Here is an 18,444-nt window from a genome sequence, read left to right as displayed (position 1 = left end):
CAGCCTTGCGGCGCATCTCTCGGGCTCACGAGCCCTTTGCTGTCAAGGTTTCGAGGCAGGCCAAAATCGTATTGTTTTATGGCATATTCTTTGGTAAGACCCTTAAAAATATTACTTGAATAATGCCCAAAACCCCCCCCACAAATTGTGTTATTGAAGTTCACAGATAAATTGACTGGCCTTATTTAAAGATGCTGAGCCAAGACCCCACACAGGTATAACTGCTAAGCAAAAGGCATTTCCCTAAAATCGGTCAGCTGTGTGTCTGAATATTCGCACATAGACCATGTGGGTTAATGTTTGGGTCACCACTTTCACTGACAGTTGAGGCAAGTGGTTTGGCACTGCATAACAATGTACGTACCACAAGACCAAAAACAGAAATGTTACAGCTTTGACAAAATAGGGACCAAAAAAATAAAGAATTGATAGGGCATTTTTTGATGGCAGCTCCTCAAAAGGTGGCCAGGTTTTGGGAAAGGCTAAAAGGCCTTGGCTTGGAAAAGTTTGGCAATAACAGAAAAGCTGACTGGTAAACTGAAGGAGGCTAAAGGTCAGACTGTTATATAAATGTATGGTCTGGTATGGTTTTGGCACCTATAATAACAAGAAAACAGCAAAAAAGCATGGACACTGTATGCTTACCTATATAAGTGATAGATGGTAACTTCTACGTAATTGTATATTGTTTTATGCTTACTGTTTGGGTTACTGAGATTATGTAAAAAAAACCCCAATTTTTTTATCATCGTGCATCCTCTGTGCGAAACATGCTTTCTGAAAGTACTCTGCGCATTCCCCAGTCAACTCCATTCAGCATGTTTACACATTAGGAAAAGTTCTACATCAGCACCTCCCCCCCACCCAGTTATGGGTCTGTAGTACAACAGTACCTGCTAAGATATCAAACGTAAAGGGGCAGGTGTGACATATGGTTAGAAGGTAGGTTTAAAATAACCAAAAATACTTGGGTTAAGCTTATACTAAACCCAGAACATCCCTGGAAGGATCTCACATGCCTGTAGCAGATCATTTCATCGGGTTTCTGGTTGTCCAACTAAAGCAGGGAAGTTTGAGCTCTGGAGCCACAATTATTTGCCAAGAATCCTAAAAGCTAATTTTCTCCTCCTGAAAGCAGCCATAGGAGAACAGAGGGAGGGGATGTAGTGCCCTGGCTCTCTGACACCCCAGTATGGAGCCCAGGGTGCCCATCTAAGCTGCTGCTTAGCTTAACAGTAAAACAATTGCTTGGATTTTTAAATGCTAAGGAAAAAATGCTGTTTAATTCCACTGCACAGCTGGATTTTAATGAGATCTCAGCATCAGTTGCCTGGGCTGCCAGCTTCCATTATAAACATGGGGGCCAAGAGTGGGGAAGGAGACTATGCTGGCCTAGCTATTGATCCCAAGAATCAGAGTGCGCCTTTAAGCAACTACACAGGCAGGGCAACAGGGAAAACTACTGCAAGGGGAAGGAGGAACTGCAGTGGCAGAGGGGGGAGGGTGGAAAGGACAGGGCAGGTGGCCCTGGAAGAACTCCTGCATAAAACTGTGACGCTTCTGAAATTTAAATTTGTATACCACTCTTCATCCAAAGATCTCAGGGCAGTTCACAGCATGAAAATACAAAATTTATGTATCCCAATGCTGCAACACATTAAACTAGTGATACGTTCCTCTGATATTGCAGGGTCTTACTGCCACCTAATGAGAACTGGAGCACTGGCAGCCTATTTCATATTAGACACCCATGAGACAGAATCACTCGAAAGAACATGTTTATTTTACTCCAAATTTTCTTAATAAAGATCTAGGTAAAGAAAACATACAGTAGAAAAGTAATACAAAGCAGCAACATTACATTAAAAGAAGGGATTCTGAAAACAGGATTTCTCAGTCCTAAAAAAGTTAATTGGATTGCTACTTAAAATTCAGCACAGATGTATTAAACCAGTATAATGCCTACAATATATAAATAAATATAAAAACAGACCTTTTTAATGAAATTTGTATATATCTTTAGTTTGAGATCAGAAGCAATGTCAATAGAAGTTAAGTTACAGTCCTTTCTGCATATTGGTGATGGCTACTCCAGTTGCCCTTTTAAAGAAGCCCCAGAGTAGATAGGAATACTATCAAGAAAATTAGGCCTTTTTGTTAATTTTCTTTTGAAACTTCCCTCAAGCCGTTTACATTTGACCTTTGGCTGTAGGAAGGGGATAAAATAAATTAGCAACCAGTTCATATACAGCTGAAAGGTAACTGGCAGTATGTATAACCAACAAAGTGCTATGAAATGCAAAACTAAATTAAAATGTAAAACACAAAAACAAGAACTTGGTGCAGTCCACACAATCATGTTCAAGAGCTATAAAAAGAATTAGCAACATTCAAATGTAGGCATATAATTGTTTACTGTATAAGTGCCAATGCTGCAATTAGAAGCAGATTTAGTTCTATTGACAACAGTGGTCCTTTAAAAATAAATGATATCACCATAGGTGGCCTATAATTTAGATAGTTTCTTCATGATATAAAGTGGTAAAATGGTTAAGGACCTCATGGAGTGCTTATCTTGATAGTGTTCCTTCACAGGTCAAGTTAAGCCATACAAAAATCTTTGAGATAAGAATACAGGCAACTCTTAACTTACACGGGGGTTAAGTTCCAGGAATAACACATAAAGCCAAAAATCACATATAGTCAAAACACATTGAGTGCAATGGCAAGTGGAATTGCCAAAGGCCCCCCCCACCAGATGACCCCTTTTTATTTATTTGTTTTTATTTGCCAAGAGTGTAAAGTTGAATGCGCACAAGTTAAATGCACGTAAGCTGCGAGTTACCTGTATATGACACTACAGCCCAGACTATTACAGTAAGGTTCAGCTCTATACACGGTTTCAGTACTGATGAACTAGTTACCACTGTAGGAAAAAGAAATGTACGTTTATTTTACCCTAATACTCAGGCAAGAAAATGTAAACAATGTTACAGAGGACTAGAGGCACATACCAGCTGCTAATGACAATGGGTTAGGGTTGAAGATATAAAAACACACTTCCAGAGAAACATGGTAAAGGCATTGTTACCTATGACAATATATGCCTTCCTATGGCATTGATAAACAGGTTTGAAAGGTTTGTAATTTTAGAAACCTGAAAGATCTCCTGAATCAAATATAACTGTGGGAGAACCACTTCCAGCTCTTAAAAAACAATCTTTTGTGTCTCTAACCCAGGCATAGGCAAACTCGGCCCTCCAGATGTTCTGAGACTACAACTCCCATGATCCCTAGCTAACAGGACAATTGGTCAGGGATGATGGGAATTGTAGTCCCAAAACATCTGGAGGGCTGAGTTTGCCTATGCCTGCTCTAACCCTCGAGTCAGGATTCAGACATGGTGCTAAAGATATAGAAAAACTGTCTGAAACAATTTCACTGAAGTTGTGGACTAAATCAATACATGGAACTAGTTTGGAATCAAAGTTGCTGGGTTCAGAGTTTTGACCATGTTGCTAAATGCAATTTATTTGGATTTCCCACTTCTGAATCCAGGAATTACTACAATAATTTGGAAAGCTGTGTAATGCAAGAGAGATAAATATTTGCTTTGGAACAGCCCTGATCTGACCTAGGATTGAACCAACTCTGATCTGGGCCCCTACCAGTCCAGGTCTGTACACAGCGTTTAATTAGGTTTAAAAACCCTGATTAAGCATGGTCTTCATGTGGGGGGAGAAAGAATAACACATGCAGGTTGCCTGCACATCTGCCCCTGCCCTTGCTGCTAGACTGCCGCCCTTGACACTCCCAGATCATTCCAGGTGGACCTGACCTGACCTGGGGCTGCCTCAATCTAATCCAGCTGCATCCCAGTTCAACTTGAATTTGGTTTGGGATCTGGCAAGATCATGTGCACTGCCCTAGTAAATAAAAGGTAAAGGGACCCCTGACCATTAGGTCCAGTCATTACCGACTCTGGGGTTGCGGCGCTCATCTCGCTTTACTGGCCAAGGGAGCTTCCAGGTCATGTGGCCAGCATGACTAAGCCGCTTCTGGCAAACCAGAGCAGCGCACGGAAATGCCGTTTACCTTCCTGCCAGAGCGGTACCTATTTATCTACTTGCACTTTGACATGCTTTCGAACTGCTAGGTGGGCAGGAGCAGGGACCGAGCAACGGGAGCTCACCCTGTCGCAGGGATTCAAACCACCAACCTTCTGATCGGCAAGTCCTAGGCTCTGTGGTTTAACTCACAGTGCCACCCGCGTCCCCCCTAGTAAATATAGGAGAGTAAATAAAGTATCCCAATATATAATCACAAGGGTGACACCCAGATATAATTCTCTGAAATTATCCCATTGACCTAAGTGTGACTATTCTAAGAGAGCCATCAATAATGGCTTTGGGGGGGGGGGAGAATAATTTAAGGATCCATTTATATATATATATAAAATGTTTTCATAACCCTTCCTTTCCATACAGAAAAATCCAACAAAGGTAGACGGGAAAGTAATGCTACATTTCCTTAGTATGTTTAAATAGCTAAAAAAATGTAGCCTTTTTAGAGAAATACTTCCATGAAGTTTTTCCACAGTTATTACCATTTGGATATTTTTATTTGTAGATAGAATTCAGCAAAGCACTTGCTTAAAACAAAAAACACTTTTTCAAGTATTGGTGCTTTCATAATTAAATGTCAATTTCCAGATGTTGATTAAGCTTTTCTGGAGGAATACTCTTATTACACAAGTCTGAAATTACTTTAATTTCAAGGGCTACTTCTGAACATGTTGACATTAAATTCTCATTCAAGTGACTACCGGTATTTGGAACAGGGCTGAATTTTGTCCATTTTAGCAACAGACCTAAATAAGTATTGAAAAATATGTATTTAAAATCTGCAATTTTTCTCATGTTAATACCTCAAATCCCTCAGTTTGAGAGATTGTGAACTTCATTTGATAAAAATATATGCTCAAACAAAAGGCCAAAGCCTTTTGTTGTGTAGAATGAGACTATTTTAGTATTTCATTACAGCACTGCAGAATTAAACATGATAAATAACGAATCAATAGTTTTCATTTTATTTTTATTATGGTCAAACTAAATATATTCCTTGAAGATTTAAGGTATATAATAAGCAACATATTCCATAATTTATAACTTTTAAAACATATATTAATCTTTAAGCAGAAGTATATTTATTCCATGTCCAGCAAAATAAACACTCTTACAGCTCTTTAAAGTATTGGATTAAAAACCTAGAGGGAAAATCTTTGTCTATAAACGTACCCAAAAAAGTATTCTGAGAGGCAGGGTTGTTTTTTAATCAGTTAATAAACAGGAACTGATGTGAAAAAGGTAACAAAAACAGACCTAACATTAGAAACTAACAAAAATCCTTAGTATTATTTTTTAAGAAAAAGCCCCATTTCTTAAAAAGCATATTGTAGTCTTTAAAATCCTAGTTATTTAGGTTTTATTACCTTACTATAACCCAAATAGTAATATAGCAGAACTGTTGAAGTTTCTGCTTGAGGATTAAGATATTGAAGCACCATTAGACAGGCATAGTACCGGTACTTCCCTTTTCTAGATGCTTGAGGATTCAGTTAACAAAGCACTGCTATGAAGGCATATTTCCCTTTTCTAGGACTGAGGTGGGGGGACCTGGTTTTGGCAGGGCTTGTAAGAAGAAATTCAATAGGTGAAGCTATTCCCAGTATGGAGTCAAAGCTGTGAGAAATGTCTGCCCCATAGTTGATTAAAGGCACAGGAGCCCTGCTAGAATAAAATACTGGTATCTAGAAAGGATGATATTGACTCCAATCCATTGAAATTAATGCAAGTTCTATAACTAACATCAGTGAAGTTCTGATGAATGAAATTGACCGCATAGTGTTTTGTGTATAAAACCAATGGACAAACTGTAGGTAGGTTGAGTTGCACTTTCCGTTCCTGTCTACATATGAGTAGTCATGACCGTACTTAGGCAGATACACATATGGAGACATGCAACGTGTAAACTAAAGGAGAAAAGATGCAACTAGCATAGATTTCTCTTGTCACAGCAGTTGGAAAAGGTTCTACTGCTATTTCTGCAGAAGGTATTTATGTGCTACACACAGATATGGGTAAGGAATGCTGGAATGTGTGAGGAAAGCCCTGAGCGAACTGCCCTAAATACCTTTTAAGTATGGAATAAGCAAAGTTTTGATACAAATATTTGCTTATAGCACAAAGAGAAAAGGTCTCGCTAGTAATAGGCCTCGCTACCACTTTTAGAATTCTGTTACACTGCACAGAATCACAGAATTGCAGAGCTGAAAGGGACCCAGAGAACCATCTCGTCCAACCCCCAGCAGTGCAGGAATCTTTTACCCAACATGGGGCCCGAACCCACAACTCTGAAATTAAGTATCATGCTTTCATCACTTGATGTTCTTATTCTACTTGAAAGCTATGCAAAATCTTAAAGTTTAGGAAAGAAAGATCCAAGTTTTGTATGCCTCAAACCCTGTTGGATCTTAAAATGGAACCATGGAAGATCCACACAGGTAATGAGCTATTTTATTTGCATTTCTGAAGAGCAGTTCCCCATGCTTCATCAGAAGCTGCTTTTAATATATAGCTGGACTTCAAAAGCAGCTTCTAATACACTATTCTTCAGAAAACAAGTAACAAAAAACAACCCAACCATATTTCACATTAATGGCATTAAACAGATCAAAATTGCTTCTTAATGGGACTAATTTCCAAATATGTAGTAAGTTTTAGGAAATGTGCTATGTTGTTGTTCTTTCTGGACTGGCATGGAAGTTGATTCTATTGATATCAATAGAATTCCTTAAAAATAAACTCATTTAAAATTGGGGTGCCAGTTATTACTCCCGCTCTACACGAACTCAAGAACCAACTTCTCACTCCTTTTAATGAATCTCATAATTACTCAGAGCTGAACAGCAAAGTTTACTGTCTTTTCCCATAATCCAAAAGCTAAGTAATTCAACTACAGCATTCATACCTTAGATCAAGTTTAAAATGCAACTAGCAATTCATTAGTTTTAAATGTCAATTCCTGAGTAGGAAACAAAACCGTAAGAGCTTCCTGGCAGATATCTGTATTAATGATGCTACTCTGCCATTTGAGAGCAAGGGCCCTGCTACAACTCAGTGAACCAATTCCAGTAGTCTTTTCCAACTGCATGAGTACCAAAGTGCACACAGAACTTGCCTACCCAATGGTTTTTCCCTTTATTTCAACAGGTGAAGTCAATGAATGAGAACCCTAATGTGTACAAGAATTTGTGCATATTATCTAAGCACACATGGATCTTTGGAAAAGGTATATGGCTACCCCTGTCCTATAAATAGGTGTGTGTGTAAATTGCACTGGATGAATTGGAATTTACATGCTCTTAACACAGTAAGTATGACTGCATGTCACCATCTACTGCATGGTTAGACCCACATAAATCAAAGAGTCCTATCAAACGCTGTGTGACAGAATTCCGCTTGCACAACAAAACTTTACCATCCCCCTGTTACTCCCCCAAAATCTACTCTGGAGGGTCCCCCAAGCCTCTGGATCAGATTTTGAGGGGTCTGCAGGTGAATTGTGGACATTATATTGCACAAGTGGAAGTCTGCTATACAAGTGGAACAACAGCGTTGAATACCACCCATAGGCCTTAAGCATGCCTAAGTGAGCATTGGATTGTACTTCATATGCTTTAAATAATCTTTTTTTTTTATTTAAGTACAAAACAAAAAGATACTCAAAGTATGATACAGGGTAAGAGAAACATTCTGCTCGTTATTTGTGAAATACATTTGTGGTACTGCATTTTCCTTTCCGAACTATTTATATTTAATAGAGGTTCTGTGTTTTCATTTTATTCACTTATACATATGTAAATATTTACATCTGAACTCCCCCCCCCAAAAACTTTCTTGTATTCTCAGCAGAGCTCCCCACCAAAAAATTTGCATTTGCTTCTCCTTTTCAGAACTAGCATAGTCATACATTCCACTGTAATAAAACACATCCACACCAATACAAATCAGAAGAAACAAAGCACAACTTAATTTTTGACATCCACTCAATGCTGTTTTGTATTTAAAACAGTAATATAGTTTGCATTAGGATATCAGTTGGCAGTTGCTTAGCACATTGTCTAGTTACCAAAATATCTATAGAATATCGGCCTCTGAGGCCCAACTAAAGATCTTCATTTTGATACTCTTCCTTCAAAAATGCTTTAAAATGGCTGGAAGCAGGCTGGCTGCTACTTTATATATAAAAATCCAAATATTCACATATTGCTAACATTTAATTGTATTGTATCTTGCACAATATCCATACAGAAAATTCCAGTAACCAAAAAACTCCATGTTAATCAGTTTTCAATAAGGGTAAAGTTAACTCAAACGAGGTTTTATTTGTTATTGCTAATGTTCAATAAGATCAAGGTCAACACAGCAAAATTCTCAATTTCTTCCCTTAACATCAAATGAATGAGTAATATTTCTATGGCGCCCATGAGACAATTAATCTCTGTGAAAGCAATAAACATTTTTCAGGATTTGCATTATTAACTTGCTGTTGCCTTTTTATATAAATCCATATATACCAGGATCACAGGATGAAGAACATGTAACCAGATTTAAATGAATGCAATTACTCATTAAGTAGGAGATCCTAGACCACAATGCCTTGAAATGTGAGCAATTTACTAACAATAAATTGAGTTTACCTTAATCTCCACATCCAAAGCTGCACCACAAATGTCAAATTTAATTGCTGAGGGTTCTTGTCCCTTTATATATATATTAAAAAAACTTCATTTCAAATGCTGTAACTTCAGAAACATCAGGGAAATTAAATCTTAAAAATCCCTTGTAGGCATTCTTCATGCCTTCTTTTAATTGTGTGTCTGTTCGTGACTCCAAAGACTAAATGCAGTTTTGAATGTCCTATGGCAGAGTTTGCACATATACTGTCTTTTGAAAGTGATCGCTGAAAGTGGTGGAGCGTGGTAAAAGAGTGTGTCTGATTCCTGAGGTACAAATAATTTCTCAGTAACTGAAGGAGTTTCTGACAACCCCGTAGGGCTATCAGGTTCCAAAGGTTGTATTTTGGGAAGGGGTGGGGGAGGAGGCAAAGGCGGGGGCGACGGAGAATTAGCTGGTGCGTAAATCTCAGGTTCTTTTCGCACAGGCTCCTCTGTAGCTTGTGCCATGTGGGACTGGAAGTGACTCCACAGGCGGAAATTGGTGCGGAAGGCCTTGTTGCATACATGGCAAATGAAAGGCTTCACCGAACATAAAAGCTCCTGGTGGCGCTCTAGCTGCTTGTGCACCGTAAAGATTTTCCCACATTTTTCACAAGGCCACAAGCCAGTGTCTTTATTGGAGACGGTTTCCTTGTGTTCCTGGTTGCCTTCAGAGACCTCCTCTTCTAAATCATCTGCAGGCTCTTCTTTGATTTGGATTTTAAACTGCTTGGAGACACTCAGATCTTCGGGGAGGCATGAGGAATCTTCCGAGTCAAAATTAATCTGCTCGGAGGAGTCGCTGAACACGCTGTCTTCTTTGGCTGCAACGAAGCTGTTTGTCTTGTTCGGCTCCAGCTGAGAATGCAGCCTGGAAGTGCCGCTCACTTCGCCGTTGTGTTCCAGGACCGGCAGAGACAGGTTCTCTGTTGGAGCCATGGTATTTTGATTGTGAACCTCAACCTGGTGACGCCAAATACTGAAAGAGGATTTGAAAGTGCGCATACATTCTAGGCAGGTGAGCTTCTTGTATTCGCATGCCATTTCGTGGTCATGCTTCAGGTTTAGAGAAGAAAAACGGAGGCTGCAGTATGGGCAGACGGTTGCATTCCGGCAGAGCCGCTCATGATTCCCCTGTTCAATAAGAGAGGGAAGGTTAGCATGACAAAGGCGGCACTGGTAAACTTTTTTGTTTTCTACTGGGCTTTCGACGCGAGGTTCCTCTTTGGGCTTAAGTGGCTTATTTCCTCCAATTGCTTTTTCCCCTGGATGCATTTTTATATGCTGCTTGAACTGTGAGAGGAAGCGATACGCCTTCCCACAGTAGGTACATATGTAGGCTCCTCTGGTTCTCGACCTCAGGTTTCTTTTGATGACTTGCTGTGCTTGTGAACCAGCCTGTCCCTGAAAACCTTGCTTGCCACGCCTTAGCTTGACGATCAGGGCCTTTTTAATCTCTCGCTCCCTCACTATATCAATTAATTTCCTTTGGAACTTTTCATCCAAGATAGCGTGGGAACTGGAAGCAGGTGAAGGGTTCTTCACAATTCCATGCTGGGTCTGGCAATGCGTCCAAACTTTGAAGTTTGTATGAAATCTCTTATCACAAATATCACAAGAATAGGGTTTTTCAGGGTTGTGGTACATATTGACATGACGATGAAGGCCTGCTGTTGACCTGAATATCTTAAGGCAATGTTTGCACTTAAACTTTTTGTTAGGCTTTGTTTCTTCCAGCTCACTATATTCGTCTTTGCTAATGTCAGAATCTGGGAAATCAGCATCACGGGGTGTAGGATTTGAGTTTTCCTCAAAATTGTCCTCAGACCCAGGGGAAGCATGTTCATCCACTTTGATTTTTTTGAGTGGTAGCCTTCTGTCTGCTTGAAACCTCCTTTTAGCTGGGAGTCTACTGAGATCCTTATGATCATCTTCTGTTTTAAAAGCATTGATCTTATTGGAAGATGATGAAGCATCCCCAACAGTAATTCTTATTATTTCAGAAGGCTCTGAAAGTGGACTGCTAGGTTCTGTTTTAATCCGTATTTCTCTAAGAGGTGAAGCGACCTCCCTGTCTCCAGACTGGGAGGCACTAAAGGACCTAAGGCGATGGGGGTACATTACATGTGTCTTGTCATCAGGAGCTGCCTCTCCTGAAGACTCTTTCACAGATGGCTTTTGTGACATTACATTTAACATTCTCCCTTGTGCGTTGTTCACCACTGAAGATCCTTGAGAAAACTTGAAGTCGACAGAAGGCGAATAAACAGGAACTTTACTATCCATGGACAATGACCTTCGAAGGAGACTTTTTACAAGCGGCCCACTCCTGTCAATACTTTGGTTCGCAGGACCAGATACCTTAGAGGGGATCACTAATCCTAACTTTGAATAGTATAGCAAATTCCTGTCTTCCCCTGGGCCAGCTCCTTTTCCTGTCTCTCTCAACAAAAATGTGGATTCAGATGAGCTACGCAAGGATAAGACTGGTGGACAAGGTCTCTTCAAAGGTACTTCTGCTGCCTTTCCTCTTAGGAACTGATCACTTCCTCCTGCTTCACCTGCTCCCACTTCTTCCTCTACTGATGTTTTCTGTGACAATACTGCATTCCTTTTAGTTCTGCTTTGATCATCTGCTGTAGCTGAAGAATGTTCGTGGGACTTGGAGTATCTTAAAGAACTGTCTTTCAGCCATTTTCTTTCATTTTGCGATAAGCTATGTAGAAACTCAGTTGGCTGTGTAGATTGTGGCCGCTTAGGTTTGACAGCAACTGAGGACGAGGACTTAGAATTATGGCTTACATCATGCGAGGTTTGACCAACATTTTTTCCCTGTGCTTCATTTTTGCTCTGACAAACTATGACACTTCTTTTCTGGGAACTGCTTTCATCATCCTCTTGGAAAAATATTTTCTTAATAGGACATGCAGGCAATGGAATTTGAGGACTTTTGGAAACAATGTTAGTAAGAAAGGAAATCCCGAGACTGTAGCCCACTTCTTGCACACCAGCAAGGCTGCTTTTCTCAACAAACAAGGATGATGAGTAAATGTAGTTCAATACATTGTCAAAAGTATCTGGTTCGCAAAAGTCAAGCTGAAACACTGATTGAGACTCATTTTCTTTTTTAGTGAACAGAGACTGAAAATATTCACTGCTGGCAGCCAGAACATTTTTATGAGCTCGAAATTTTTGGTCTCCCACTATAAGAACAACATCACAAAGTTGCCCTTTTAGTCGTTCCTCATTTAAAGCACTTAGGAGAGAAATAGCATGTGCTGGATTTATATAATGCAAGAGTCCCTCCATGATTTAGGTATACCTGGAAGACAAGAAAAAATAAAACCAATAGTGTTTAGGTACATTTACAAGAAAGAAAAAAAGAAAGGAAGGAAGGAAGGAAGAAAGAAAGCTGTAAAAGTACAGGATTCTTCTCCAGTAACAGGCTGAAAAGTCAATATATAAATAGTAACCTGTTTTCCTTTGGAGACAGAGGGAAGATGATATTCCTAATACACTATGGGAGTTAAAACAGCAATACATCGAATACATCGGCCCTGATTCAACTAACCTGGTGCGTTAACAAAAGCTATCACAATGGCTCCCTTTAGTGCTGTGTGGGCATTTCTCTTCCCAAATCCACACTGGAAAGCCAGGTAAACCCCCAGAACAACATGAGGAAGGAGGAGAGGGGGGATTTTCCATCTTGCAGCAATGCTTGCACACACAGAATGAACAGAAGAGCGCAAGTTGAATTCCTCCCACAGTAAGCCACTACAACAGGCCTGGCCTAGTGCACAGTAATTGATTTCATGTATTTGCTGCCATTTTAAACTGTTTTTTATATACAATTGTTTAAACTGTTTTATATATGTTTTACTGTACTGCAAATCACTCCAGTATGCCTTATCAGTAGCAATTCATAAATGCAAACAACAACCAGATATGATTATAGGCACATGGAAGCTAACTTATCTTTAAAAAAGGCCCTCCAATGTAGTGATTACTACATACAGTAGCTAACAGAGTTCAAAAAATGTATTTAGGTATTCCCTCCTGTTCTGTAACAAAAAATACCCAGTATATGAAAGCAAACTGCATGCAAACACTTAAAAGTCAGATTCGGGGGGGGGAGAACCCCCCCCCCCATAAATTTCTAAACAAATATTCAGGGCACAGTTCTAAATATACTTACTAAGGCAAAAGATCTAGTCAACACGGCAGGATTTATTACTAAGTAAACATGGATTGCGCTGTATAGTTTCAATCCCACTGTACACATGTGCAGGCTGGCTTGGATCGATACTAAATTAGTCTGTTCAAATTGTAATCAATATGACTCAAATCCCATTGCTTTCAATGGTAATCAAGCGCAACTAACCTAGTCTGGCTCCAGTCCAATATTTGGGAAACTGAGCCTTTTGTATCTTACATGTATAGCTTAAGGCAAGTATTGTTCCATCTTTTTTTTTTTACCGACAGTCTCATGAAACAACTGTCATAAGGATTACACGAACAACTCTTCTAAAAAGTTGTAAATTATATATATATGCTAGGCCAATGAAAATGAATTATGCAAACAATTATATAGGCAATCATATTATAATTTTGTTCCAGCCCAAGCAAGAAAACCCAAGAGGATTCTTCTTAAAAAAGCGAGAGAGACAAAAAGGTTAGTGTTCAGTAAGATAGTGGACTGCTAAGTTAAGTCTCACTGAATTCAGAGGGAACTTTCCTCCAGATAAACATGTATAGGATTGTGTGTTAGAGCAAGGTTGACTCGAGTGTACAAGGCTGTGTTAAGAGCAGGAGGGTGGAACACCTATATGTGTCATGAGTTATGCAGCAGAAAAGAAGTGAAGAAAACTTTAGGAACAGTTCTTGTTTCTATAATTCAGCAGTGGAAACCTGTGGCCAATGGCTGTAAATGATTAGAGATGTAGCCTAGCAACACAAACTGTGGGTTCCCTCTGCTCATTCATGTAAGGCTTGGCTATAGTTTAGCCTTGTATCCAAAATAGGCTAGCTTTTCTCCAGCTAATTTTACTATTATCCTCCAATGCTATGTCCTTTGGGAAAGCATCCCAGGGGCCATAGAGTGTTTCAGACCTCCCACTCCAAGGGTGGAGAGAGAGATTTGACCCCAGGGGGGAAGGTCCAACCTTGGGTAGCACCCACTTGACATGAAAACCTCCATGGCTCTTGCCTCATTGACGATGGACTTCCAATATGAGAAGAGTCACAAAAGGAGCACGCTGGTGGCAGATCTGGTGAAGGCATGGATCTGAAAGACTCATAGCATCCCCAGCCCCTGGACACACTACTCTCCAAACCAGGGAAAACATATGCCAGCCCTGGAGCTCACCTAAGTGATTTCCCTCCCAGTGGAAACAGTGGGAAGAAAACAGTTCCAAAATAGAGAGTGAAGGAAGGAGGAAAAGCCCAGAAAAGACAGAAGAACAGAAACTGTTCCTTCACCCTCACTTCTACCTTGCAAAGTGTGTCTAGCAGGGCTCTCATTCCAGCAGTGTCCCACCAACAGGTATGCTCTCTAAACACAATGAAATTTCTCAAAAAGTATAATCTTAAAACAAATGTAATTTAAAAATAAAACATACCATAAGACCTTCCTTCCCTCTTCTTGAATTTAGAATATGCTCAAAAACAACAGAAAGATTCAGGATTCCATTTCTTCCTTAATTTGCAGTTACTTTCAGGTCTGCATCTCAGATGATCTGGGGGAGATAAAACAGCTTGCTTAAAAAATAATAATCAGTGTGTGAAAGTTTCACATTTTCAGGTGCTTTGCTCCTCCTCCATTACTGCGCTGCACAGGGGAAGAAACAAGCCACAAGCCAAAGCCTGTCATGTCATAATGTGTGTGAATACATGGGCCTGTGGTTTGTTTCCTTCAAACGTCCACAAGTGGCCAGCCATGAACAAACTTTTGCTCCCACTTATTCTGCCCATGTTCTTATATTACAAGTCAGGTTTTGGCTTTGTTTTCTTTCCCCCTGCTTAGCAGTGTCAGGAGCGAGAGGAGGCCCCTGAGCAAGTTGCAATCCATAGTTCTACCTCAGACTTATCAAGCACTTGCCCAGGTATACAGAGGTACTGGAAAAAAGATGATCACTGTAGCACTGGCTGTATCTTTTTACCACCACTTCTGTACAGCACAGGGCCATCCATTGTTTTTGGTTTTTTTAAAAAAAACATTTTTAAAGTGGTCAGCAACAGCCCAAGTGGGTCTCCTGGAGCTGGTGATGCCCAGAATTTAGTTAACCATGCTGGGTACTGAAGCAAGACCTGTTTACCAATGTTGCTGTTCAGCCTACAGTATGTGACATCCTGCATAAACACCTGCACTGGTTTCTTGTCCATTTGCGTAAAAACACCTCACCCTCACCTTTGAAGTCCAGTCCTCCATGGCTTTGAACCATGCTATCTCCACTACTGTATCTTGATATATCACTACCCGTGGCATTCATTCCACCCTGCTAGCTATTTAAAGGTTTCCTGCTCATTTAAACAACTGTGCCCTTTCTCCCTTCCACTCCTTATGTCAAGAATGCTCATACAGAACACCTTCATGATGCAACTTCTTTCTTCCTTCAAAGGTTCCTTAAAACCCTCTTCCGTCAATATTTTTGGAGTACCACTTTAGTTCTCATCTCCTACTAAACCCCACCTGCACTTCACATCTCTCAGCTGCTTTCCCCAGCTTAGTTCACTTCAAATATTAGAGAAGAGCATGGAGAAAGTAGCCTGCATTACTCAAGCACAAGAGAGGCAAAGTTGGGGGGGGGGGGTAATAGTCTTGTCATCAATCTTCATTTTAGCTTTTCACAACCCTGTCTTTGACGCAGGCAGGACTTCGGAGGGAAACACTTGGTGGCCCTCGCTTGAAGGTTTATTATAGCCACATTAGGTGATGTCTGATTTTGATGCCCAGGTATGCCTTCTGCCTCACCTTGGGAACACAGGATGGTCACTCTGAGTTGGGGATTCTCTTTCCTGTGGTGTGGCCAAGAAATTCACACCAAGGGCTTCTTCTCCATGACTGCCTTTCAGTGAAATGGCAAAGCATGCTGGGAAAGGAACAGCTGCACTCCACCATCACTTTTGTTTCACTAGGATTTTTGATTGTTTTAACTTTGTGCCCTTGTGTGACTGAAGTAGGAAGGGGGCAGAGCAGAAGTGGTCCGTTTTTATTAACACATACTTCTTCCCCTGTACTTGGCCCATTGTCAGAAAAACTTCAGTGAATGCCCTCATTGCCTTGAAGTGTGATGGCTGCGCATAAGCGGCAGGGCCTTTTCAGTTGTGGCACCTACATATAAAGCTACTTTATCCAGGAAAACCTGCCCGTCTCATTTACTTGAATTTCATCATCTTGTTCAGACCATTTTAGGCAGGATATTGGCTGAAATTGATGGCACTGTTATTTTGTCATCTGCTCCTGCAATGAGCAGTAACCCTGTATTCCTCAGACTCTTTTGTGTTACTTTGTGTGTTATGGGGTTGTTTTATTTGTATACACAATCAGTTTTCACTTAGATCACAAGATACCATTGTATCATATTGGGACATACATTTGCTAGATGTATCACAAAACTCATGTTCCACATGAAGCCATTTTGGCGCATCTGCTTGGGCCTACTGAAATTAAATCTAAACAGAATGCTTTATTTGTATGGGCTGGTTATAGTTATTCAAAAGATGGCTGGGCAGCACATAGGACATGGCCAGATGCACTTTATTTTTGTGTATCCCAGGGCTGGCACCTTGTAATGAAAACAGTTCTGGGATTGAAGTAGCAGATTCTATAGCTGATCTAGCTGGATCTCAAGTTAGTTCTTGTTGATCTGTGTGGCTGGATTTGGCATCAGTATGGTTGAGTTGATTTCAGCAGGCAATGGTATTTGATAGCACCACACTGTATTTCTTTATCACATTCATAGCCTAATTTTAAACGACAAAAGTCCCTTTCCCCTGGCCCAAGATATATATACACCATAAAATCTTCTCCTCTTTGGTACCTGAAATCTGAAGTGAGACTAATTGATTTTGAAGCAACTATAACTCTCCTAGCTCTTGCCAGAATTTACATTGCAAAATATGAGAAGATCAAAGCATGTGTTCAATTAAAAGTCTGGTTGAAAAATAAATGACAAGTAATAACATGCATTAAAATGCACATCTAAGAAGACATAGATCAACATGAGAATAAGTCCACAGAGCACTGGACTTTTTCATAAGTCAATAGAATGAGAAAACTGAAGATAATATTTACCCTTATAACTCAATCACAGTGATTTGATCATTAAACAGCTTTCATTTGGGGACTCTCCATTTTAGATGTTCTGCTTTATTTTATCTCATTTTTTATTCTACTCACCATTTTTAAAGCATTTATCTCCACATATTCTTCCACTCTGTCAGCTATCCATTATTAACTTATCAATAATCTTAATAGATTATTTATCTGTGCATATGCCTTTGTACTATAGCTTATAGCCGAATAAAGTATTATCTATCTATCTTTGTACTATGATTTCTCATTTCTCTCTCCTTTTACTTTTTGACTATAAAGCAATGATGAGACAATGCTATCTTATCTGAATCAATCACATGACACTAAAGCACATTTCTGATTTAAAAAATAACAATAAAAAATCATCACAATATTACAGTAAGTCTTCAATTCCATACTAACTTACCTGGAAGTAAGCCCATTTGAAGTCTATGGGGCATACTTTAGAGTTGACATGCATAAGATTGTACTGTAAAATACAAAAATCGGGGAGTTAACAAAGAAGCAGTAACCTAACAAGGACAAACCTTAATTCATAGTTTTTTAGGTACCAGTGTAAGTTGACCCGATAACTATTTTCATTAAGAGGGGTCAGCAAGTGATAAAACAAAAGCAAAATCACATTTGGCTATTATGACCAAAGCGCTCCCCAGAATCCTCTTGCATAACTAGAACCAACCCACGTGTATGTTGGTTTGAGGGAAAGTATGTCACAGGGTGCAGATTCTATTTGTGCTTGAACCTCCATCTCCGAATGCTAGCATCTCAAGAAATGTAAAGCACTTATGAGAGGGCACATTAGCACCCTTTTCCTCCTGCAGAGAGCAATTCCCCCCCCTGCTCCTTACCCAGAATGACATCATAAGGCTCAACAGCCCACCACACCCATTTTCCTGCGCACGCTCACAGAGCCCTTTTTCACCCCACCCATAGGGACTACCCCGAGCATAGCGGGTGTGCGGTCAACTGTGTCCGTATGGGCAACGCACAGGCGCAGTGAAAAGAAGTAACCATGCACCGAGAGCGGGCAACAGACATGCGTATTAGACACCCAGAGGAACACAAGGGCATGCGTATTTCGTACCATGAGCGAGGCTGCTGGGATCAACGCATGCGCCGCAAAGGGGTGGGAACCCGTTTTGTAACCTGCGCAGGCGCAAATGCGAGCTCAGGGACCGCAGCCCTTACACGGTGGAGGGGGGGAAAAACATACCTCAGAGTTACGTCAGGAAAAGACGCCTTTGTGCATGGGGAAACCCACGCCTTTGTGCAGGGTGGGGGGAGACCCGCCTTGAGCAGGCAGGAACTGGGGCCCGCTACTCACCTTCTCCGCCGCTGGACAGGCTCCCCC

The 18,444-nt window shown here is 40.4% G+C and overlaps 2 protein-coding genes across 3 annotated transcripts in view; one reads left to right on the top strand and one right to left on the bottom strand.

The window, feature by feature from the left end:
* Positions 1-18,444, top strand: part of UMODL1 (uromodulin like 1) — an 86,617-nt gene that overhangs the window by 8,618 nt on the left and 59,555 nt on the right. The window lies entirely within an intron of this gene.
* ZBTB21 (zinc finger and BTB domain containing 21) lies at positions 1,762-18,416 on the bottom strand. Of its 2 annotated transcripts, none has more exons than XM_081908722.1 (4): positions 18,307-18,416; positions 17,500-17,562; positions 14,398-14,514; positions 1,762-12,101 (listed from the first exon to the last, which is right to left on the bottom strand). In XM_081908722.1, exon 4 carries the CDS (start codon positions 12,086-12,088, stop codon positions 8,930-8,932), a length of 3,159 nt encoding a protein of 1,052 aa, XP_081764848.1. In that variant the 5' UTR covers positions 12,089-12,101; positions 14,398-14,514; positions 17,500-17,562; positions 18,307-18,416; the 3' UTR covers positions 1,762-8,929. The 2 variants fall into 2 exon arrangements, with proteins under 2 accessions (XP_081764848.1, XP_081764847.1); XM_081908721.1 differs by lacking the exon at positions 18,307-18,416 and adding an exon at positions 17,942-18,259.

Source organism: Podarcis melisellensis, assembly GCF_964234715.1.
Source record: "Podarcis melisellensis genome assembly, chromosome: 4".
Classification (NCBI taxonomy): Eukaryota; Metazoa; Chordata; class Lepidosauria; order Squamata; family Lacertidae; genus Podarcis; species Podarcis melisellensis.
This window is presented reverse-complemented; position numbering and strand designations above follow the sequence as displayed.